The 25632-nt window shown below is 45.1% G+C and overlaps 1 protein-coding gene across 6 annotated transcripts in view; it reads left to right on the forward strand.

Annotated features, from left to right (window-relative positions):
- Positions 1-24381, forward strand: part of DGKZ (diacylglycerol kinase zeta) — a 337944-nt gene extending 313563 nt beyond the window's left edge. For 5 of the 6 annotated variants that reach the window (XM_073604284.1, XM_073604286.1, XM_073604285.1 and 2 more), the window contains 2 exons: positions 6523-6622; positions 15457-24381. In XM_073604284.1, coding sequence (XP_073460385.1) covers positions 6523-6622; positions 15457-15573 — 217 coding nt within the window. In that variant the 3' untranslated portion in view covers positions 15574-24381. The remainder of the gene's footprint in view (positions 1-6522; positions 6623-15456) is intronic. The other variant, XR_012236493.1, reaches the window with a different exon arrangement.
- Positions 24382-25632: the final 1251 nt, after the last annotated feature.

Below are 25632 nucleotides of genomic sequence, written 5' to 3' on the forward strand. Positions count from 1 at the left end.
TACCTGAATGTGACTTGGTATCATCCTCTTACAGTCCCTGTATAGCAGAGCTCAGACTGGGGTAGGAGGAGAGGTACAAGTAGCCAATCACGTGTGCTGCAGTACAAGAGACATGCTAATAAGAGGAGAATGCAGAGTGACAGAGAGATGACCTCATCAGTGTACTGCTTCTCCTTACTGCCTACACACAGGGGGGGATGTGGAGGAGACCCGTAAGTGTTACTGGACCACAGAAGAGAAATATCAGGTCCCCTCCACCCCCAGACAGGACTGTGCTATGTGGTAGAGTTGTGTAAGGAGCTGTTTTCACATTTCTGTTCCTCCAGTCCTGAGATGTACACAATTCTGCTGCACAGCTAGCTGAATGACACCTCTTTATCTATTACAGTTTTTGACTATAAAAGGAATACAATGTCATCTTTGCTCCATTTACAACCTGCTTACTGAACAGTGAAACACTGATTAGGTCATCTCTCTGCTCTCTCACCCTACCAGCATGTTTCTTGTTAGCATATTTGAATGCAGCATAACTGACTGACTCCCACTCTGAGTATTGATGTATAGTAAATTGCAGGAGGCTGATAAAGAGAAGTTCAGGTACCTAAACTAGTTTAATAAACACGTACAGTATTTAATTATTAATAAATACAGAGATGTGTTAATTTGTGCCTTTTACATCTGTCTGGAATTAAATTTTAAAGTATAATTCTGAAATAAACCTGACTGGCCTTAAAAATGTCCCCTTCCACTCCTAACATCTATGCTAACTAACCTGTGTAAAAAGATGTGTATACTTGCCTATTGTCAGCTTGCTTCACTGGTCTTGTGATCCGGCTCCTCTGTGTCAGCCAGTGGCAGCTGCAGGGGAGAGGAGGGAGCGCTGACAACACTTGGGGCATGGGAGCCTATGAAAGACATCACCGCTTCCAGGCATTCCCAGCCATTGTCAAACCCTCTCTCTTCTACCCCTGCAGCCGCCGCTGGCTGACACAAGGGATGACTAGACTGGCTGTAAATAGACAAGAATATACACTATATCAGTGTTTCTCAACCAGGGTTTCGCGGCGATCTACCGGTCAGTCACAAACCGCTAAAGGATAGATTGAGTCTCAGCCAATATGCAGAGGAGCACTGTAATAAGACCTCTCTCATAGCGCGATCCTTCCCCCAGGCCCCTTCTTTTCCTCCCGTTCACCAGGTGATGTCACATACAAGCACCCAGGGTGGACAAGAGGAAAGGAGGGTCCGGCGGGAAGGATCACGCTATAAGAGAGGTCTTATTACGGCCGCTTCCCGCGCTACTCTGTATTTGAAAAAACTGCTGTACCCTGCTGTGTGCTCCATTCCCTGCACCCTCCTGTACCCTGCTGTTTGCTCCATTCCCTGCTATGTGACCTCTATCATGCTATGTGACCTGTACCATGTTGCATGCCCTGTACCCTGCTATGTGACCTGTACCATGTTGTGTGACCTGTAACCGATTATGTGCCCTGTACCATGTTGTGTGCCCTGTAACCGATTATGTGCCCTGTACCATGTTGTGTGCCCTGTACCATGTTGTGTGCCCTGTACCGTGCTGTGTGCCCTGTACCCTGCTATGTGACCTGTACCATGTTGTGTGCCCTGTACCCTGCAGTTTGACCTGTACCATGTTGTGTGCCCTGTACCCTGCAGTTTGACCTGTACCATGTTATGTGACCTGTACCCTGCTGTGTGACATGTACCCTGCTGTGTGACCTGTAACCGATTATGTGACCTGTACCCTGTTATGTGACATGTTCCCTGCTGTGTGACCAGTAACTGGCTATATGACCTGTACCATGTTGTGTGACCTGTACCCTGCTTTGTGACCTGTACCTTGTTACTTGCCCTGTAACCGGCTATGTGACCTGTACCTTGTTGTGTGCCCTGTAACTGGCTATGTGCCCTGTACCCTGCTATATGTACTGTACTGTGTGCCCTGTAGCCTGCTATATGCCCTGTACTGTACCGTGTTGTGTGTTCCAGAAGAAAAAATGCACACGTTTCACATAAAATAGGTAAGTTCTAATATTTATTTATATTATTTAATGCTATTTCTCAAAATAATTGTTATATCACAGCTCGCTAATCACACCAATGTTCCGTGAGCTGTAGATCTGAATGCTATTTTAGGGGTTCCCCCGAGATCTCAAACCTTTTGCCAGGGGTTCCTCGACAGTAAGAAGGTTGAGAAACGCTGCACTATATTGTCGAAAGTATTGGGACGCCTGCCTTTACATGAACTTTAATGGCATCCCAGTCTTAGTCCGTAGGGTTCAATATTCACTTGGCCCACCCTTTGCAGCAATAACAGCTTCAACTCTTCTGGGAAGGCTGTCCACAAGGTTTAGAAGTGTGTCTATGGGAATGTTTGACCATTCTTCCAGAAGTGCATTTGTGAGCTCCCAGTCTCTGCTATAAGTCATCCCAAAGGTGTTCTATTGGGTTGAGGTCAGGACTCTATGCAGCCAGTCAAGTTCCTCCACCCCAAACTCGCTCATCCATGTCTTAATGGACCTTGCTTTGTGCACTGGATTATGGTGTGGGATTGTTTTTCAGGGGTTAATCTTGGCCCCTTACTTAGTTGCAGTGAAAGGAAGACTTAAGGCATCAGCATACCAAGACATTTTGGAAAATTTCATGTTCCCAACTTTGTGGGAACAGTTTGGGGATGGCCCCTTTCTGTTGCAACATGACTGCGCACCAGTGCACAAAGCAGGATGCATAAAGACATGGATGAGCGAGTTTAGGGTCCTGACCTCAACCCAATAGAACACCTTTGGGATGAATTAGAGCAGAGACTGCGAGGCAGGCCTGATCATCCAACATCAGTGCCTGACCACGCAAATGCACTTCTGGAAGAATGGTCAAACATTCCCATAGACACACTTCTAAACCTTGTGGACAGCCTTCCCAGAAGAGTTGAAACTGTTATGCCGCGTACACACGAGCGGACTTTCTATCCTACTTGGTCCGGCACACTTTCCGACGGACTTTGTCCGCCAGGTGCGCCGGACTTTAAAACGAACGGACTTGCCCACACACGCCGGGATTTTCCGGCGGGCTAAGTCCGCCCGTCTTTCCGACGGACTTTCGCCGGAGTTCCGGCGGACTTTCAGAATGAACGGACTTGCCCACACACGGACAAGTCCGTTCATTTTGAACGTGACTCAGGTGCGACGGGACTAGAAAAGGATGTCAATCTTGCCGCTTTTATCGGCGAGATTGACACCTTGCTAGCCCCGTCGCGGGGCATACCAGGCCCTTAGGTCTGGTATGGATTATAAAGGGGAACCCCGCTACGCCGAAAAAACGGCGTGGGGTCCCCCTAAAATCCATACCAGACCCCGATCCGAGCACGCAGCCTGGCCAGTCAGGAAAGGGGGTGGGGACGAGCGAGCGCCCCCCCCCCCTCCTGAACCGTACCAGGCCGCATGCCCTCAACATGGGGGGTGGGTGCTTTGGGGGAGGGGGGCGCCCTGCGCCCCCCCCCCCCAAAGCACCTTGTCCCCATGTTGATGAGGACAAGGGCCTCTTCCCGACAACCCTGGCCGTTGGTTGTCGGGGTCTGCGGGCGGGGGCTTATCGGAATCTGGGAGCCCCCTTTAATAAGGGGGCCCCCAGATCCCGGCCCCCCACCCTATGTAAATGAGTATGGGGTACATGGTACCCCTACCCATTTACCTAGGAAAAAAGTGTAAGTAATAAAACACACTACACAGGTTTTTAAAATATTTTATTAAACAGCTCCGGGGGGGGGGGATCTTCCTCCGGCTTCGGGGGTCTTCTTCCGGCTTCGGGGGTCCCTCCGCTTCATCTTCTCCCGGCGTCCGGTTGGTTCTTCTCCGCTCTCCGGCCTCTTCTCCCGGTGTCGCAGGTCTTCGGCCGGCCCCTCCGCTCTCTTCATGTAGCTCTATTGCGAGCGGAGGTCCGGACTTCTGGGCTTCTTGGCTTCTTGGCTTCTCTTCTCTTCTCTTCCCCCAGATGTTGACACGACGCTCTCTCCGGCTGGACTGGTCTCTGAGGGCTGCGTTGTGACTTATATAGGCGGAGACCCCGCCCCCATATGATGTCACAGTCCCTGGGCATGCTGGGACTGTGACGTTTTAGGGGGCGTGGTCGACCACGCCCCCTAAAACGTCACAGTCCCAGCATGCCCAGGGACTGTGACATCATATGGGGGCGGGGTCTCCGCCTATATAAGTCACAACGCAGCCCTCAGAGACCAGTCCAGCCGGAGAGAGCGTCGTGTCAACATCTGGGGGAAGAGAAGAGAAGAGAAGCCAAGAAGCCAAGAAGCCAAGAAGCCCAGAAGTCCGGACCTCCGCTCGCAATAGAGCTACATGAAGAGAGCGGAGGGGCCGGCCGAAGACCTGCGACACCGGGAGAAGAGGCCGGAGAGCGGAGAAGAACCAACCGGACGCCGGGAGAAGATGAAGCGGAGGGACCCCCGAAGCCGGAAGAAGACCCCCGAAGCCGGAGGAAGATCCCCCCCCCCCGGAGCTGTTTAATAAAATATTTTAAAAACCTGTGTAGTGTGTTTTATTACTTACACTTTTTTCCTAGGTAAATGGGTAGGGGTACCATGTACCCCATACTCATTTACATAGGGTGGGGGGCCGGGATCTGGGGGCCCCCTTATTAAAGGGGGCTCCCAGATTCCGATAAGCCCCCGCCCGCAGACCCCGACAACCAACGGCCAGGGTTGTCGGGAAGAGGCCCTTGTCCTCATCAACATGGGGACAAGGTGCTTTGGGGGGGGGGGGCGCAGGGCGCCCCCCTCCCCCAAAGCACCCACCCCCCATGTTGAGGGCATGCGGCCTGGTACGGTTCAGGAGGGGGGGGGGCGCTCGCTCGTCCCCACCCCCTTTCCTGACCGGCCAGGCTGCGTGCTCGGATCGGGGTCTGGTATGGATTTTAGGGGGACCCCACGCCGTTTTTTCGGCGTAGCGGGGTTCCCCTTTATAATCCATACCAGACCTAAGGGCCTGGTATGCCCCGCGCTCGCCGCAATAGGAAGATTTGTTTTTCCTATTGCAGCGAGCGCGAGATGCAATACCATCCCCTCGTGTCGCATTTGGTCTGTCGGACCAGCCTACACACGAGCGGGCTTTCCGTCGGACCAGCACACACACGAGCGGACTTTCCGCCCGAAACTGAGTCCGACGGAAAGATTTCAAACATGTTTGAAATCTAGGTCCGGCGGGCTTTTGGGAAGAAGTCCGCCGGAAAAGTCCGCCGCCGCCCACACACGGGCGGATTGTCCGGCACACTCTGGTCCGCCGGACCAAGTATGCCGGAAAGTCCGACCGTGTGTACGCGGCATTATAGCTGCAAAGGGTGGGCCAACTCAATATTGAACCCTACGGACAAAGACTGGGATGCCATTAAAGTTCATGTGTGTCCCTGTATGCTTTTTTCTACCATGGAGAGCACAGCAGAGTGGGAACACTTATTTTGTACGAAGAGGAGTGAAATTCCAAAGTTGGTTGGGAGGACCAATGCAGAGAAATATTGGTGTTGAAATTCCAAACCAGTAAAAAAGCCAATGCTTGATTCCTGACTTTGCTCAAACGTTAGGGTAGCCTAACTATATTAAAGGTAGTTTCTACTTTTCTGGCAAACTAATTACATTTGTAATCAAATAATTAAGGGAAAAATTGCAAAGCACCAGCTCTGTTACATGCTCCCCCATACTGGAAATGTCTGGGTATTTTATGTTACTTCCCTAGACTACCCGAATGGCGAGGGAGTCAATGGAAGGTAAATACTATATAGCCAAAGTTTGTGGACACCTGACTATCGCACCTACACTAAGTAGCCAAAAACCTCCAAGTTCAGGTGTTTCCAGTGAGGGGCATTGTTAATGCTACAGCATGCAAGGACATTTTAGGCAATTGTGCGCCTCCAAAAAAGTATTTTTTGTTCCAGCATGACTGTGTCCCTTTGCACAAAGCCACCTCCATAAAGACATGGTTTTATGAGTCTGGTGTGGAGTGTCCTACACAGAGCCCCGACCTCAACCCTACTCCACTTCATTGGGCTGAAATTGGAACACCAACTGAAGACCAGGTCTTTTCATCTAACATCAGTAACGGACCTCACAAATTCTCTTTTGTCTGAATGGGCACAAATTCCCACAGACACACTCCAAAGTCTTGCGAAAAGCCTACCTAGAAGAGCAAAGGCTGTTATAGCAAAAAAAAAAGGGACAACTCCATAATCACGGTGATGGTAATGGGTTGTCCTAAGCTCACAAACTCATATGGGTGTGATTGCCAGAGGTTCACAAACTTTTAACTATATGACGTATAAGCAGCTGCTAGGGCCAGCATTAAGGTGCATACTTTGATACAAAGATGGTGTTTGCTTTAAGAAAGATGGAGCATTGCTTTAAAAAGGTACAGACAGGGTTTCATAGAGCTTTGAACAGCATTGTAGCAGGCTTAGATCATAGACCCCACAACTGTCTTCCTCCTAACCATTCTTTTTGTGTTGCAGTGGCGAGACTAGTTTGCACCTTGCGGCATCCTTACGTCAGCGGACCATCTGTCATTATATAGTGGAGGCCGGAGCATCGCTCATGAAGACAGACTTACAGGTAAGCTGGGGGGTGTTGATGTGTAGACATACAGGTGTGGCTGTACTGAGGAATTTGTAGGAGGGGAAAACCAAGGCACAGAATCTTGTCACTCTGGCATTATTCTAGCACCGAAGAGGTTAAGTTTCACTTTTTCACATTTTTGGACGGTTGAATTCCCAGTTCAGCATTGTTCACAGTATGTATATACTGGGAGACATTTTTTTTTTATATAAAAGAATGGACCGTTTCTGCATTTTACTAAAAATACAGTTTAGCATATGACTTTTCTTATAAATAATGACAATATACAGTTATGGGTTACAATAAAACAAGTACTTTGGAAAAAATATGCAAACATAGAAGTGGTCTTATTTACATGTGGCTCCAGATTTTGTAAATTTCCCAACTGTAAGGGATTTTAAAAAAAGTTTTTCTGCTGTATTATGTGCTTATTGAATGTTTCGACAGTTGCATTTTTTTTTTCAGTTCTCCACTTTTTCAATTCATAGTTTAAAGGGTTAGTCCATCCAAAAGTGATATTTAATTATGGAACCTGATTATGATATGAATGGAACCTGATGGGTTGAGTCAGTTCTCAACTTCTTCTAACTCTTGGATACTCCAGGATCAGGATGACGGCTCACAAACTTGCACCTTTAAAAAGAAAGAAAAAAAAAAAAAAATCAGCATTGTCCTCACCTGTATTTGTCTCCTTTGCCAGTTCATTGTAAAGGAGGTTTGGGGTTTTTAACCACTTAAGGACCGGAAGGATTTGCCCCCTTAATGTCGAGGCCATTTTTTGCGATACAGCACTGCGTCGCTTTAACTGACAATTGCGCGGTCATGCGACGTTGTACCCAAATAAAATGTATGTCCTTTTTTTTCCCCCACAAATAGAGCTTTCTTCTGGTGGTATTTGATCACCTCTGCGTTTTCTGTTTTTTGTTTTTTTGTGCTATAATCAAAAAAACACCGACAATTTTGAAATAATACATATCCCCAAAAAAAAAAAACTAAAAAAAACTAATTTCTTTATCAGCTTAGGCCAATATGTATTCTTCTACATACTTTTGGTAAAAATATCGCGATAAGAGTATATTGATTGGTCTGCGCAAAAGTTATAGCGTCTACAAAATAGGGGCTAGATTTATTCAAATTTTTTTTTTTTTACTAGTAATGGCAGTGATCATCGATTTTTAGCGGGACTGCGACATTGCGGCGGACAGATCAGACACGTTTGACACTTTTTTGGGACCAGTGACATTTATACAGCGATCAGAACTAAAAATAGCCCCTGATTACTGTATAAATGTCACTGGCAGGGAAGGGGTTAACACTAGGGGGCGATCAAGGGGTTAAGTGTTCCCTAGGAAGGTGTTTCTAAATGTGGGGGCAGTGTAGTGACTGGAGGAGGATCGCTGTTCCTAATCACTAGGAACAGCAGATCTGTCTATCCTCCCCTGACAGAATGGGTATCTGTCTGTTTACATTGACAGATCCCTGTTCTGTCTCTCTCAGGAGCGATCGCGGGTGGCCGGTGGACAACGCGGCCGCTGGCCACGCGCATCGGCTCTAACGTTGCACCCTGGGTGCGCACGCGTGCCCCCTAGTGGTCTTAAAGCGCCCGACGTACAATAACTGCAATTCGCCCAGGAGAGCCAACCTGCCACAGTACAACTGCGGCGACTGGTCTTTAAGTGGTTAGACAAAAAATAAACATTCATACTCACCTCTAAGCTGCAGCATTGGTGTGATGATACAGCTGTCCTACATGGGCTCTTAGATTGAGAACTGAGCGATCACATGACCACTGATTGCTTGGCTATTGGCTATCTCCACTCTGCTCCTCCAGTGCTCGCTGAAACACCAAGTGGGTGGGGGGGGGGGGGCAGCTCTCAGCCATATTCTGAGAGGCAGAGCCAGCTGTCAATCAGGCAGCTGAGTGGATCCTGTCAGGATCCTTCCAGAATCTGAAGCAGCTCTTACACTTCAGCTGATAGCAGGGAATAACCCGCAATTGGCTGATTCCTGGTCACAGAGCAAAAGTAAGTGCACTCTTGTGACCCACAGAAGTATGACCAAGAAAGCATTGGTCATATTCGTTTTTAAGTTTTCAATGCTGTTAAAGGGTTTTACCCTGCTTACTTATAGACTGCCAATGTTGAGTTTTTGAAAATGTTAGCTGCCTGGCTGTCAGTGTCACCGATCCAGAACAGATTGCATATTTCCATTTCTAGCCTCCACTAGGAAAATTATATCTGCCATTTGGTTGCTTTGCTTGCCTCCTCCTACACCGCTCCGTTTGTTGCTTTAGGTCAAGGCACACCAACACTGTGATATTCTGTAAGCAATAGCAGCCAATTACAATTCAGTTTGCAGTTTATATTGGTCAGACCCATGAAAAACCAATGTACACTTGGTTGATATGGAATACTGCAGACCATCTCTGTTTGAAATAAGGGCCTCATGTTTGGATGTAGAAACCCAAAGCAAATAATCCAGTATGTCGTGCAGGTCTGAAATCAAAAAAGGAGAAACTGATTTGTTGGTAGCTGGGAACACAGGCCCTTCTTATTTCAGACATTTTTTTAGTGCTGTTAGACAAAGAGCTCATAGGTGTGATGGGTCTTACGTCCTCACATGGGGCCCATTGTGCTAATGAGTTCAGCTGTACCCCTGCCTTGCCTGTGACCCCCCTCTGTGGATACTGCCCCCACCAGAGCAGTGACAGCTGTTGGTACAGAGGCGATTGGTTGGGGTGTGAGGCTGGGAGGGAGGGGGGGGGGAGAACGGGAAGTGTTGGGAGAAAGGTTAAGACAGAAGCTAAGGAATTCCAGACAGCTGCAGGCAGCTACCCCCCCCCCCCCCAACAGCTACAGGTTTTAATGTGCATTCCATACACAGGCTGGTACTGAGACTTCTTTCCTCATTACTGGAGACGGGACAATCTTTTAGAGCACGCTCTGCAATCACTAGCGTGTCGCAAATCATTGGCCTTTTATGTCTGAAAATAGTTTTTTTTTTTTTAATTTATTACAGGTATTTATTTAGTGCTGACAATTTACACAGTGCTTTACATACTGTACACTCACTGCTCTCAAGAAACTTACAACCAAAGGTCCCTATCTCATAAGCTCACATACACCTATATTAGACCTATATTAGGGCTAATTTAGACAGGAGCCAATTATCCCATCAGCAAGTTGTTGGAGTGTGGGAGGAAACTGGAGTACCCAGAGGAAACCTATCCAAGCACAGGGAGGACATATAAACTCCATGCAGATAGTACTAATCAATTGCCTTCCATTTGTCAATCAGAAAACAAAATCGGGCACAGTGCAAATTCCTCTATGGTTTCACATTGGAGCAGGTTATATGCTTTAACCACTTGCCGACCGTGCTATAAGCCAATCGCAGCGGCTCTTTACCACGGGATTAGCTGTCCAATCACAGCTGATCAAAATGTAAATTATTGGTTAATTTGTTTAGCAAAAAATAAAAAACTCAGTGGTGATTAAATACCAGCAAAGGAAAGCTCTATTTGTGGGGAAAAAAATGATAAAAATGTAGTATGGGGACAGTGCTGCATGACTGCGCAATTGTCATTCTAAGCGTGAGAGCGATGAAAGCTGAAAATTGGCCTGGGCAGGAAGGGGGTGAAAGTGCCCACTAGGCAAGTGGTTAACAAAAGACTGTTTTGGATCAGTCCTGATAGCCAGTGGAGCTTACAGTCTAATGCCTGTAGCACCGTCATCCCAACAAATGGATTGTCCCAGTTGTGTGCAAACAACAAGAAGCATATATGTTTTCCCATAACTAGGTAACAGACCAGTGATGCAACCGTGTACATCAAATGCATTTTTTTTAAAGATGGGCTGTTCAATCATCCCTTTTCCAAGCTGTTATGTCTCTCTCAGAAACGCTGGCAGAATTGTCCCTGCATCGATGTACACAATTCCACTCATTTACTGTAGTCATTACAAGGCGATAGTCATGCTGCCTGTTAGAATTCATTTTTATTAATGCTGCATCATAGAGACTGTAGCAGCAGAATTAGGACTCCGTGATGTTAGGAGCAGATCCAGAAACTTCCAAGAGAGACCGCTCTAATCACTGGAGCCCCACTGAAAGACTTGAGTAGCTATCATTTTTATAAAGAAAATGCTGGTGGACTGCCCCTTTACAGCCCATTCACACTAAAGCGACCCATTGCAATTAATGCACGTTCTGGCTTGCGGTAATATGTGTTATGTTAAGGTAGACCATTCATTATGTAAAAAAAAAAAAAGAAAAACGGTGCATAACGTTTTTTTTTTTCAAAACCGGATGTGGTGCGCTGCAGTGTGTTGTGCTCTACTGTACAATACATTGTGGTGCCATGCACATTGAATGGCAGCGCAACGCACAGCGCAGGTGCCTTGCCATAACGCATATTAACAGGCATTTGATCGAATCTTGCTTTGCCTCAACACACAAGTGTGAATGGCCCTTCAGACAAATTCTGATTAAAATTAATTCAATATGTTAAAGTCTTTTTATAAACCATTTTTTGGTTACTGCCAGATCTTTTTTTAAAAAAATATTGAAATATAAACCATTTTCTGATCCTACAGCTCTGCGGTGATCCAACAGTGCAATGCTGAAACTGCACCCCAGCCCTAGTCCCTCAGTGTGCCATTGATGCTGCATCTCATCCTGGTACCTCAATGAGCAGCTGGTGCAGTTTAGATACTCCAAACCCAAAACGCTAATTGAGGAATCTCCTCTTTGTGTTCTCATTGAACAAATATTGCTTCTGCAATATAAAACTGCACCTTCACTCCTGTTCCTTAGAGCATGGACCTGTACTCTATTGCAGGTCTCTTTCTATCCACAGTCCAGACTGTACAATGTTCTACAGTCAATCTTCCAGTTTCCTGTTCTGCTGCTGGTAATGCAATGACTCATTTTCTTGGAGATACAATAACTGTAGGATGAGTGTAAAGGCAGCGGTGTGCCAGCATGAATGAGGAGAGGGATGGAGCTTAGTGAATTTTGGCAAAAAGTGCAATGATTCAAGTGCCTGTCCCACATAACACTAGACAGGCTCTCCGCTGTGTGCTCTAATCTCTGCTCTGCGTTCTTCAACTCGCCTTATTATTGTTTTCTTGGGATTCTTCTCTAATTAGACCTAATATCTCCCTTTCACAATTATGCAATCAATCACTGTTTAGTGTCAAGCTGTACATTCTCTATTTTATTATGTTGGCGGGCAGCATCACGTTGAATAATGTTCTGGTTTTACCATCTGGCAAAGTTACAGGGGATTGCATACAGTGCCGGCATCTGCATTATTATTGTACAGGGATTGTTCTAAAAGAACAAGGTTTTTAAGGATACCAATGAACCATAGCCAATCTAGATCACCTATGACTTATCAGTATACTTAAACTGGTTGTACAGCAAAAAGAATTAGAAGCAAAAGTCAGCAGCTACAAGATTTGTAATAGGGCTTTTAATGTCAGGACACATACCTGTCCAGGGAACCAGCGTGGGGTAGTTCTTTACTAGCCTTTGGGTTCCCAGCACCAGCATCTTAACTGTGGGTAGCTGGCTATGCAGATTTCGGCTTCACTGCTGGCTGTGCAAGCGTGAACTGCACTGTGCTTTGTGAATGGTCCTGCAGCCTTCTGGGACCTGTGACGTTTGCCAGAAAACTGCGGGGAGGGTGGGGAGAAGGAGATCCAAGTGAAAGTGGGAGCTGGTACCTGTCAAAACCTGGTACCCGCTCCCCCCAAAAAAAATGACATGGCAAATATGAGAGAAGAGGGGGGAGGAGGACTTAAAGCAGAACTTACCCTTTTGGGTGGAGCTCTGGTTTAAAGGCTGAGTTCACCTTTAACAAAAAATAAAAATGCACATACATTTGTAGGTTAAAATGTCCTTCTATTATTTGTTTGTACAGGAGGCTGCAAAGTATTGCACCCGCGGTCAGTGGATCACAGGTGCCATGTCAGGCTCCTGCACACCCTCTCTCCAGCTTTCTGCCCATATCTCTATACAGGCTTTCATTTTAAAAGCTGGAGGAAGAGGGAATGGACTACGAGTGCTCTGATCAGCACATTCTCAGTCCATTAAAACTACAAGTGCAGCGGAGGCTGTGGTGCCAGACAGAATTTGTAGTATATTTATTCGCAGAGCCCTTTGAATGAATTGACGCAGCTGTGTGGACAGATTTAAATGTGACAGCGGGAGAAGAACCCTTGCCCGCTGTAATGGGGAAGTGTTATATACGGATGTAATGGGTAACATGTTGAAAAGGTGAGCTTATCCTTTAAAAATCCCAATGTGATAAATATGTTGGTTTTTGGGGATGTGGATACCTTCATATTTTGGATGTATTGTGATAAAGCACTTTGTAATTTGATGGGGCTATATAAGTACCTGAAATAAATAATAAAACTAATAAATAAAGGCCGTAATACATGGAGCAGGGATATATAGTTTTCCATAGTAACCATGGATAAGTTCACTGTGTATGAATAATTCAATTTTGTTAGGTTGCTAATTACAGAAAAAGTATATAAATATATATATATGTAGGCTATTGTGGGATGGTGTTGGATCAATGAGGGCTGGACTATGCCAAAGACCAGGCAATGAGGATGAGCTCCGGCGTGTTCGCACACCCCACGTGCAGAGGCCAACAGGAAGTCGGCGCTGCGCTAATCACAGGCAGTGAGACATTTCCTGATCTCTGCAGCCGCGCATCGGGACAATGTCTCACTGCCTGTGATTAGCGCAGCGCAGTGCCAACTTCCTGGCGGGCTCTGCACGTGGGGTGTGCGAACGCGCCCGAGCTCATCCTTACCAGGCAGTGGAAATAAGGGTTCTTCTGCAGAGAGTTGGAGAGGGCTCAATCTGTCTGGTCAGCTTTAAACAGACCATTCCTTATCTTTCTGGCTCGATGTAGACCATCCCCCCCTCATCATCCTGGTTTGATGACGTACACCCTTATGTACCTGGTTTTTCCCTCATCTTTCTGGCTTAACAAACAACTCTCTCCCATCTTCCTGGTTCGACACTGGCCACTCCCATTCATTTTACTGGCCCAACACTGGCCCCACCCCTTAATATTTCTGGCTCAACTTTCTCCCTTTATTGTGGCTTGACACTGGCCACTCTCACTCATATTCCTGGTTGGACAGTCCCCTCCACTTTCTGGCTCAACACAGGTCACTCCCCCTCATCTTCCTGGCTTGATACTGGCCACTCCCCCTCATCTTCCTGGCTTGACACTGGCCACTCCCTCTCATCTTCCTGGCTTGACACTGTCCACTCCCCCTTATCTTCCTCACTTGACACTGGCCACTCCCCCGTAACTTCCTGGCTTGTCACTGCCCACTCTCACTTAAATTCCTGGCTTGACAACGGCAATTCCTCCATCTTTCTGGCTTGACAATAGCCACTCTCCCTCATTTCTTTGACTCAACACTGGCCACTCCCCCTCATCATTCTGACTTGATGCAAATCACTCCCCCCTCATCTTCCTGACTTAACGTAGTCTACTCCCCATCATCTTTCCAGCTGAACACAAACCACTCTCCCTCATCCTCCTGGCTGGACACAAACCACTCCCCCTTATCCTCCTGGCTGGACACAAACCACTCCCCCTCATCCTCCTGGCTGAACACAAACCACTCCACCTCATCTTCCTGGCTCGATGTAAACCACTCTCCTCTTCCTGGCTTGACACACAACTTCCTCTCTTCTTCCGGGCATGGCACTGGCCTCCACTCCTCTTCTTCCTGTCTTGACAAAAGCCATTCTTCTCTGTCTTCCTGTTTGGAAGCCCTCGTTTCGCTGGCTCAGCAATGGGCACTATCCCACTGTCCACTGCTCCAACAACAGCTGCTCCCCTTATGTTCCTTGCTCGGCAGGGGACACTCCACCACAGCTTTTGGCTTAACAACTGCACTCCTCCTCATCTTGCTAAATGAATACTACCCCCTTTCATCTTCCTGGCTCTACAACAGCCACTTCCCCTCATCTTCCTGTCCTGACACTGGCCACTTCCCCTCATCTTCCTGCCCTGACACTGGCCACTTCCCCTCATCTTCCTGCCCTGACACTGGCCACTTCCCCTCATCTTCCTGCCCTGACACTGGCCACTTCCCCTCATCTTCCTGCCCTGACACTGGCCACTTCCCCTCATCTTCCTGGCCTGACCGACACTGGCCACTTCTCCTCTTCTTCCTGGCTTAACAACGGTCACTCTCCCTAATTTTTCTGGCTTGACACTAGCCTGTCCCCTTCATCATCCTAACTTGATGCAGACCACACCCCTTCATCTTCCTGGCTGAACACATTCGGCTCCTCCTCATCTTCCTGGCTCCAAGCAAACTGCTCTGTATTATCTTTCTGGCTCCACACACAACTCCCTCTTTTCTTTCTTGCTTGACACTGGCCACTCCCCTCTCTACACCCTCCCTCATCTTACTGGGTTGACACCGCCCACTCACCCTCATCATCCTAGCTCAATGCAAACCACTCACTCTCACCGACCACTGTCTCTCGTCTTCCTGGCTTGACACTAACCACACAGCCAAACAGCATTGCCATTTGGGGAGTCTATATTCCTGTGTAAGCTGTGACTTACATCTAGCACATGACATTTCTTTAACTGCTGGTAGCTCAGCGATAGGTCTAGATAAGTATATTCATCTGCAAAGGTCTTCAGCAAAGTGAAGCTGCTGTTGCTTTTGCCCTGTATGGACAAATCACTGACTTAAGCAAAAAAACAAAACTACTGAAAGTAAACTGATAGAGTTTTACATTGCCTTTTGATAACATTCTTCATCTATATCTTGCAGGGGGACACCCCAAAAAACCGAGCTGAGAAGGCTAAGGACCCTGAACTTGCTGCCTACCTGGAGAATAGACAGCACTACCAAATGATCCAGAGGGAAGACCAGGAAACGGCAGTGTGATGGGAAACCCAAGCCCCACAATAAAGACTTTACTTCATAGAAACAGTCCTAACTTTCCAGGTTCCCTTAATGTGGGCAGAACTGCACCTTTTTTTCCTTTTTCCTTTTCCCCTTACAGAAAAGCCTTACTGTACATTTCCTCAAAGCCCCACCAACTGTACATGACACCTTCTAGGACTACTGGATAAGGGATTGGCCTTTCCTCTGCTGGAAACTGGTCATCTTTTCGAACCATGATGGGAAATATCCCCCAACCTCACAAAGAAAATTTCAAGCTCATCGTCCCCTAAAAATGTGTTTCATTGTTAATAGGCCTCTTGCCAACATGCTTCCATTTTCGATACTTACTCCTTCTCAGTGACCTACTCACTGTGCTTACCCCTCTATATTAGCTATATTTTTGTATCTGTTTATTTAGATGCCCCCAAATATTTAATAACAGGTGTTGTACTGTCCTCCATTTTGTTTCTGTTCATGTGACTTGACTTGTGCTAACCCTCTATTCTCAGATCCCTTAGGGCACAAGACTTGTCATGTTCTTGCACATTTAGTCTTGGCAATTGGGGCTAGTTTACATGTGGTCTTTTTATGATGATGTCTGAATCTTGGTTGAAGTCATCAAAATGTTTTATGTATAATATTTTTTTAAATCCTCATTGTGGAGTGTTGTGTTGAACTAGTTTATGTTAAATTGTGTATGTGTGTGTGTGTGTGTGTGTGTGTAACCTTTAGAACCGAGATAGCTGCCGAGAGCCTTTTTAAACAGTTCCTGTCTTATCAGATTTAAAGTAGGTAACTTGTGGACTGGTTAGTAAGTTTAGAATATGCCTCGCAAGAGGCACTTTGTATATACTTTCTGTGACTAGAATATTCTATTCCTACTGCCCAGGGTGTTACTTCAGTGTTCAGTTATGTGGATTCATTGTTATTTCAGGACATACATTTCTGTGAGCTGAACGTATCTCGGACTTATCTTTTTTGCACCGTCTCTGTGTGGGTGGACAGCTTGGTAGCGTCAAAGCTGCCCCCCTGATGACTGGTGGGGAATATTCAGGTAGGAGCAGGTGAGGTGGAGGAAGCAAATGAATGAAGCAGAAGCAGGGAGTTTCTTGCACTGCAGGTCCTCAGATACAGCTTTCCCTCCACCAAGGGAGAATAGTTAGCAGCACAGTGCTAACCTCACCAAATCTTGCTCCAAATTTCTTGAGAATACGAGTCAGAGGCAGCAGTGTTTTAGTCAATCTTGATATGCGGGCACACAAATATGAAGCTCATGGCACATGAGTGCCTAGGCACAGGAAGTGCAATGCTATTGTTTAGCATACAAGAAAAGAGACAAATCTCTTACAGTTAAAAATATTCCCAAAAAGCTAAACTTAACTTTATGAGTTCATAAAAGTAGATTTTAGTTAATTACAGCTTACTTGCTTAGCGGCTTCATTTTTAAGCCAAGAAAAGCTGTAGTGCAACAGCCAATCCTGCTTTTATTTGTCGGTGATCTGGGAAGCCCTTTTGTTTTTTTTTTGGTACATCATGCCATCGGGCTTTCCCTGTGAGACAAGAAGGAGCCGTTAGTGGTGGGGGTATTTGGTAATGGCTCTCCTGCATTACAGAGTATGAAAACTAGGACTTTTCTAACAGCAACTAATCACATTTAAACAGGACTGTAAGACTGGTGACATCATGCAAAGAAAACGATTAATCGCCTGGGCTTCAGGAAGCAGGCTCTTCCAATGAACAAGTGAGGAGTTGTTTGAATTCTGGCTGAAAGGGATTGCAGAGGGCTCACATTAGGATCAAGACATTAGACTGATTTAGTGCAGTCAGTGCTAAGTAGCGCTATCGGCTAATGGATTGATTACCTCATATTGCTGTTAAAGTAGAACTCCAAATTGTTGAGCAGAGAATTTCAACTGCCAATCTTCTCTAGCAGACACAGACTAAGGGAGCCGCTGAAACACAAAGTATCACTAGGTTATTTGTAACTCAAGTTTTCTCTTTTACGTATTGATTCAGCTCACCAATTGGTTGCCATTGCTGTGTTTACGGAAACAGGTCTATTAGGCATTTTAACTTTTTTTGTGCAGTCATTCCATACTTACCTTGAAGACTCACTGAGGCTCGGTTCACACCTACGCAGTTTGCTCTTGATCTGTTTTTTGTGGTGCATTTTGCGTTTTTGCGAATACATTTTTGGTGTGTTTTTTTTTTTTTTTTTGTGCATTTTGCAATTTTTATTTTGGCCAATTTGTTGTTGGGTGGGTTCAAAAATGCAATACAAATCTGCAGCTTCTCCACTGAAGTCTATTAAACCAAAAACGCGCTGTTTTGCTTTTAAAAAAGTCCCTGACCCTTTCAAAAAGACATGGCGGCTGAAAAAAGCATAGATATGAACATGTCCCATAGGATATCATGTTAAATGGACTGTACTGCATTTCTGCAAAAAGCATTAAAAAATGCATAGGTGTGAACCAAGTCTGAGACAGTGTGGCTTATTTTACCACCTATTGCAAAGAGCAGCTCCCTCCAGACATTGAATACATAGTACTTTGAGCCTATGGCATTTGTATCACCTAAAAAAAAAAAAGCATGTTTATGCAGGATCACCACCCTCCACATCCCATTAATCCAGGCTTTTCCAAGATGGCTGCTGCAGATGTCAATTGTGGATAATTTCTGTCTGCATCATGGCTCTCGTGCTTTCATTCTGGAGCAGGGGCGTCAAACTCAAATTTCATTGCGGGTTGCATCAGCATTATGGTGCCTCTCTAAGGGCCGGTTATATCGAAGACTAGATGTCCAGAGCAACCAACTCCCGCTTACATCAGAAGTCTAGCGTCTTCCACCATCCCTTACATCCCGGTGCACCCCCCTGGTCTTGTGCTGCTGCCGGGAAGAAGCTGGGTAGCAGAAAGTGCAGGTCTGGAGGAGAACTGGAGTCAGATGCCGGAGTCTGCTAAATTCTGAGACCAAGAGAGATGGGGGGTGCTACAGCTGAACATAGAAGCACTGGTGGAGGAGTTCTTTCCTCCTTTCTGCTGCCAACTGCTGAGACAAGACAGGGTCAGAGATTAGGGGGGTGCCACAGCTGCAGAAGAAGTGCGAGGGCTACATGAAATGGCCTGGCGGGCCGGATTAAGCCCACGGGCCTTGTGTTTGACACATGTGTTCTAGAGCATTTCTCGAACCTCCTCTTGGTAGAGGTCCACCAAAACAAAGGCTTTCCCAAAATGGACCACAGAGTCAATGATTGCATGCCAGTTCTGCCCATGTATTTAACTTTTCTTGTTTAGTGGTGTTTAACAAAAACATAACTAAAGAAGCACCAGTGGCACTCACAAGTACATTTTGTTGTCCCATAACAAGTACTGGAAGTGCCGCCAACATCATGGCATCTGCATTCAGTGGGGAGCAATGCCTTGGGCTTAGTAAGGGGCAGTGCTTAGGACCAACAAGAACCGAAATCCAGCCCTTTTCTGAAACCCATCACAGCCAGATAGTATCGTAGAAGTTCACTGAATCCAGACTGTTCAAAGCTCATCAATTATTGGCTGCTATGGATTGGTGTTCACTTTAACTTATTGCATATTTTTGTATAAAAATCAATGTAGCCTCTGACACCAGAATAGCATATTTAGCTCATGGTAAAGCCCTGCTTAACGTTGACTTTTTTTTTTTATAACTATGTAAGCATTGTAGATTGACAATCAATAACAGGGTTGAGTTGCCTTTGACCCTTTTAATCCCCTGTGTAAATGGTGGAATATTTTCCATTTATCTCTAACACATCTCTCCATCCTCACTGCTAAAAGCAAAGAACACTGCAGATCCCCCTGGTCAGGGATTAAGAAGTGCAATGAATTTACAGCAATATGTCTGCAATACACAGTGCTTTGAATGCTGTGCATTGGTCCATTGAGCAGGAAAACAGACACTGCTTACATGCTTACAACATGCTAACCAGTGTCCTGTGGTCTGGTCATGTTTGATCCCCACTTTTTCCCATGTCTATATTATGGCTTGTGTGTGTTTCTTTATGTTTCATTTAGGACTGTACAGCTTGCACACTTGTGTGATCAGTTTGGACATGCAAGACACAAGCAAAATTCCAGTATGTTGAGACATCTAACCATAAAGGCGGAGTCAGGTGGGCATTGTGTGCGCTCGACCTGACAGTCAAATATTTTTCATAGCAGGTCACCTAAAAAAAAAAAAAAAAAAAAAAACTTTATATGGGAATTTTAACCAGTAAGGCTCCATTCACACTTGAGCAATTTACTTTAGCAATTTACTGGCGTTTTTCAGGCCTGTTTTAAGTGTTTTTGCAGATTTTTACAAGCATTTTTAACTCTTTCGCTGCCAGGTCTGTACATCATATGGACCTGACAGCTGGGGGTATCACACAGCCACCGGGATTGTGTGTGAAACTGACAGGCAGACTCTTGCCTGTCAGGTGAAAGCATTCAGGTGGCAGTGCTTCCGCCAGACTGCTCACACACATCTCCGGTACTAGCGCCCCGCATTGCTTTCCGGGCTCTGCTTGCCCATCTGCGGGCCCAGGAGCAAGATGGTGGATGCCAGCGGCGGGAGGGAGAAGAGCAGACACATGTCCTCTGTCCTCCCCATCTTGTTGTGACCTGGAAAAGCGACGCCTCTGACATCACTTCCGGGTCAAGCTCTCCGTGTCCCCAGCTAGCTCAGCCACGAAAAGATGTTTTGCAATGCGATTTGCATTGCAAAACATTCAGTGGAGCACAAGGGAGACATGCAGGGTTTTTCTAACCCTGCATGTCTCATTAAAGAGAACCTGTTACCTAAAAAACATCACATAGGTGACTTTTTTCTTTTTGCATAAAAAGTTACACTCACATACATAAATTCCCCCCCCCCCGCCCAAATTTTTGAGGCTCCCCCACCCCCACATTTACGAATGTAAGCGCATGCATCGGGGGCGCCCACATGTGCAAACGTTGATTGCGATACATATTTTACATATCGCCGCACACGCCAGAGGAAGAGCAATAATTCGAACACAAGACCTCCGTAACACTAAACTAATACCTATAGGGGGCTTTTGAAGCGTCGCCCATAGACAATATAGAGTACTGATGTTTGTACATGTTGGGTATTTTTTTACTCAACACAACCTCGTCTTTTATATTTTACCAAAAATGTGAGTAGTTCATTGCATTTGTTTGCCCTAAAATTCACTTTATGCCGCGTACACACAATCGGAATTTCCGACAACAAATGTTCGAAGGGAGCTTGCCGGAAATTCCGACCGTGTGTAGGCTCCATCTGACATTTTTTGTCGGAATTTCCGACAACAAAAATTTGAGAGGTGGTTCTCAAATTTTCCGACAACAAAAATTTGAGAGGTGGTTCTCAAATTTTCCGACAACAAAATCCGTTGTCGGAAATTCCGATCTTGTGTACACAATTCCAACGCACAAAATTCCACGTATGCTCGGAATCAAGCAGAAGAGCCGCACTGGCTATTGAACAGAAATCCAGGATTTTTTGTCCGAATGTCTGATCGTATGTACGCGGCATTATGCCCCGTATACACGGTCGGATTTTCCGACGGAAAATGTGTGATAGGACCTTGTTGTCGGAAATTCTGACTGTGTGTAGGCTCCATCACACATTTACCATCAGATTTTCCGACACACAAAGTTTGAGAGCAGGATATAAAATTTTCCGACAACAAAATCCGTTGTCGGAAATTCCGATCGTGTGTACACAAATCCGACGGACAAAGTGCCACGCATGCTCAGAATAAATAAAGAGATGAAAGCTATTGGCCACTGCCCCGTTTATAGTCCCGACATACGTGTTTTACGTCACCGCGTTTAGAACGATCGGATTTTCTGACAACTTTGTGTGACCGTGTGTATGCAAGACAAGTTTGAGCCAACATCCGTCTAAAAAAATCCTAGGGTTTTGTTGTCAGAATGTCCGAACAAAGTCCGACCGTGTGTACGGGGCATAAGTGTGTATTTTACAGAAATTTTGCATTGTCTAGACCTTTGCGGTAATAACGTGTGACTTAAAAAATTGGAACTACCACTATTTTATTCTCCAGAGTGTCTGCTTTCAAAAAATCTATGTTTAGGGGTTTTGTGTAATCTTCAGGCCAAAAATCATTTTTTAAATGTGTACAAAAAAAACGCAAAAAACGGCTCTGGCAGCGAAAAGGTTAAAGCTTTTGAGGAGCGTATTACAAGCATTCAGGTGCTTTTGTTTAGCCAATAGAAAGCACTAGGGGAATGAGAGGGAGAGGAAATTAGTGGAGAGAGCTGCTGTTTGAGCAGAAAATGAGCGACAAAACTCTCGTAAAGCGCTCTGTCAGGCGTTTCTATTGAAGTCTATGGGGCCAAAAATGAAAATGCCTGTAATCTGCCAAAAAGAAGCTCATGTACTTTTTTGAGCGACAGGCATTTTGCTTCAGGTGACAGAACGCTCAGATGTGAACAGGGGCCATTGACATAAATGGGATTTGGCTTGTTCAGCATTTTAGAGCTACAAGCTTCAAGCATAAAATCGCTCAGGAGTGAATGGGGCCTTAGTAGCATAACTTGCAACCCCTTTGTCCACACCATACTTAAAAAAAAGTGCGGGTGAAGCTCTGCTGACATCGCCTTTTATTTTTAGAAAACTTGTTTGATTGTGTGTTCCACTAACCAGAATTATATTTACAAGAACTCTTAAAGGGAAACTATACTGTGTTTTCAAAAAGTATTGTAACATTTAACCATGTTAGTGTTGATGCAACTTTTATGTTTTTTGGGTTTTTTTTTTTTTTTGTAATTCCATATGCTGGTTGTTGTCTTTCTTACGAAGTTGTAATTGGAATGCAGTCGGATTAGCATCATTTACAGCCTGCTGAGATAATTAAAGTCTGGCCTAAAGTCTTTCATAGATGGAGAGAAGCATTGAAGCACAGGTAGTGTGCAGTAAGTAGAGTCTACACATGTAGTGAGTAAATAAGGATGCCCTCGTGTAACATACATTATTGCATACTACACCAACAGACAACGGTGTTAGAATGTTTATATATATATATATATATATATATATATATATATATATATATATATATATATATATATATATAATGTAGTTTCTCTTTAAAGAAAACCTGTCCGAAACCTGGCCAGTTTAAATGGCGTAAATGATGAAAATTGTAGAGTTTACTTGTAAAAACTGCACTGTAAAAAGTCCAATGGATCCGGAAGTGTACATTTCTAAAGTTCCAAGAAAATCTGGGATTTTTTTTTTTTTTTTTTACTTTGCTTTGCCTTAGTGCCCTTACTGGTTCTATATGAGATTAAAGACCCCTCAGACCAATAGGGAAACATGGGAGGTGCAGCCAATCTCAACTCATACAGGAAAAAGTTCTTTCTTATGGTTCTGGATTTATTGGTTAGTTGGTATGTGGTTTTCACTGAAGGTGACAACTTTTTTTTTTTTTTTTTTAAATCAGATATGTAGTTTAGATTAACAAAACTTGTGCTGGGTTTATTTTCAAGACTTTAGGCATATGGTCTACAGGTTGCCATTTCCAATGATAAAAGTGGGACACAATCTGGCTGCCTGCACACTAGAGCAGTAGCATTGTGCAGGCATGTCCACCATTCTGAGCCCCATGTACTGTACATACACTGGCGGTGTTGGGATAGACATCAGTAATGCCGTCCTTCTAAGAAAAGCCAGACCTCATCCACAAATCATGAATGCATAATGAAGGGATGGAAAAAAAATTTCTCTGACCAGAAAATATGCATCCTTTGTATACATTTGGACAATTTAAAAGGACAATGTTTTCAAATGTTCCTTCCAGATTCTTCTATAATAAAAAACTAATGACTGTAAAGTGTCGCTCTTCCCACTTTATCAAATTACAGAGTGAAGCACTTGACAAATGTCACAGTATTAATGAGAACCTGTCACCGGGATACAGATGTGGCAGCTGTAGTGTGTTCATGTCAATGCAGGTTGGCAGTTCATGAGGAACCAGGGACATCGAGGACAGGCAGTGGCCAAACCAAGAAATTGTTGCCTTTCCGTTTACTGGGGAAGAAAGGTCTTCACTAGTATTCCAGCCTATTGGTTCACCAAAAACTGCTATCAAGGCACTCTAGATGCTCTCTTGTATTTATTTAATACTAATTTAATCAAATGTTGTTTTTTTTTATGTTTTTTATTTTTAGGGACTGCTCATTACACAGACAAATCATGAAAATCTAGTTGTCACCAGAACATAGGTTGCCAGAATGCAAAATAGTTGAGCTAGTATTTATGAACATCCAGTCTATTAGACCCAGGTTGGCTGACCCAGTGGCAGATGTGCCTCAGTGTTGTCCCTGCTTTCCAGCAAGGTAACCTTTCCTTCTCTGATGAACACTGAATCACACAAAGTAGCCACCTCCTCTGTGACAGGTGCTCTTTCAGTCAAGACGTCTGACTGTACACAGTGATACACTGGTCTCCTGCATTGTTATGTTTTACTTTTACTGTTACAGCAATCTTCTGTTTCTCAGGGTGCTGGATGGGGGGAGGGGAATTGAACTTGTTACACTGCCCCTTTCCCCTCTGGTCCTCACCCCCCCTGAGTGTGCAATACTGGGTTTCTGTATCAGAACATGTGTGTGATCTCTTGTTTTTATAGCGGTTGTATTAGTGCTAGACTCACTTTCCTAATGTTATATACACATTGTGTCCACCCCTGCTCCCTTTCTATGGGGGTTGGCTTTACACAAACAGGTATTGTTTTCTTGCCAATAAAAATAAAATATGTACATTTTACTAATGTGCCTCTTTGTTTCATTGCATTTTACAATTTTTGACGTTTGCACTCAGTGCTAGCTTGCTAAAGCACCTAAGAAGATGATGTAGCAAGCCCCTCCCCTGAGGGATGGCATAACTGGCCCCTCCCCTAAGGGATGGTGTAGCTCAAGGGTAGGCATCCTCAGCCTTCCAGCTGTTTTGAAACTACAAGTCCCATGAGACATTGCAAGCCCCTAACAATCACAGGCAATGCTCCTAGGGGCATGATGGAATTTGTAGTTTCACCACAGCTGGAGTGCCGAGGTTGCTTACCCCTGGTGTAGATTGTCCCTACATAATTATCTTCTAGATCTAGAGCTAAGAGACTCGAGAGCTAAAACCCCATGGAGGCAAATAAAGTAAATCCCAACTTCAACACCAAGATGTTGGCACTTTGTCCTATTCTTTCTTGCATCTTTTGGTTAGTGAGGTTGCTTCAATAATAAAACAAATGTGCACCACAGGGGGGCTGGTGAAAGCACAAGCTTATTTGCTGATGTCTGAATTTGCAAAAATGAGTTTCCCTGAATTTTTACTAACCTAATGTTGTTGGGAGGGTTACTGTACATGGTTCCTCCAGTAAAGGTTTTTGGGAATTTTGGAAGATTAATGCTGCATGTCTGTACTAACATAATGCTATTGGGAGGGTTACTGTACATGGTTCCTCCAGTAATGCTGTATGAAAAAATGTAACTTAAAAGGGTAATCTTGCCTTTCTACCCCCAATCCCAATTGCGTCAAAATTGACCATAAGAACGGAGACCTTTCGATTCTCTGATCCCGCTATTCAAGTCCTGCCAAGGTTTGGGCACTAGTTACTGCCTGCCAGCTTCCCAACTTTGCAATTTCTAACAGATGTGCTTGACCTTGGATGTCAGTGGAGATCACCATCCTAAAAAAGACCTCTCTATAGGATGTCTGGCTGTCATGCAGACCCAGTAGCTTCAGTAAGTCACTGAACATTACCAGGTTCTGGCAACACCATATCTTTTTTTTAGTCTGCATGCTTGTTATGGCTCTGGCAGACAACATTTTCAGGAGGTTAATAGTGGCAGCGTCTATGTTTCTTTAATCGTACATCAGGGGACACAGAGCCATAGTATTTACTATGTGGGTTATAGTCCACCTTCAGGTGCTGGACACTGGCACACCCTAAAGAGGAAGTTGCCTCCCTATATAACCCCTCCCATACCGGGAGCATCTCAGTTTTTTCGCCAGTGTCTAAGGTGT

This window comes from Aquarana catesbeiana, linkage group LG11, assembly GCF_042186555.1.
Source record: "Aquarana catesbeiana isolate 2022-GZ linkage group LG11, ASM4218655v1, whole genome shotgun sequence".
Taxonomy (NCBI): Eukaryota; Metazoa; Chordata; class Amphibia; order Anura; family Ranidae; genus Aquarana; species Aquarana catesbeiana.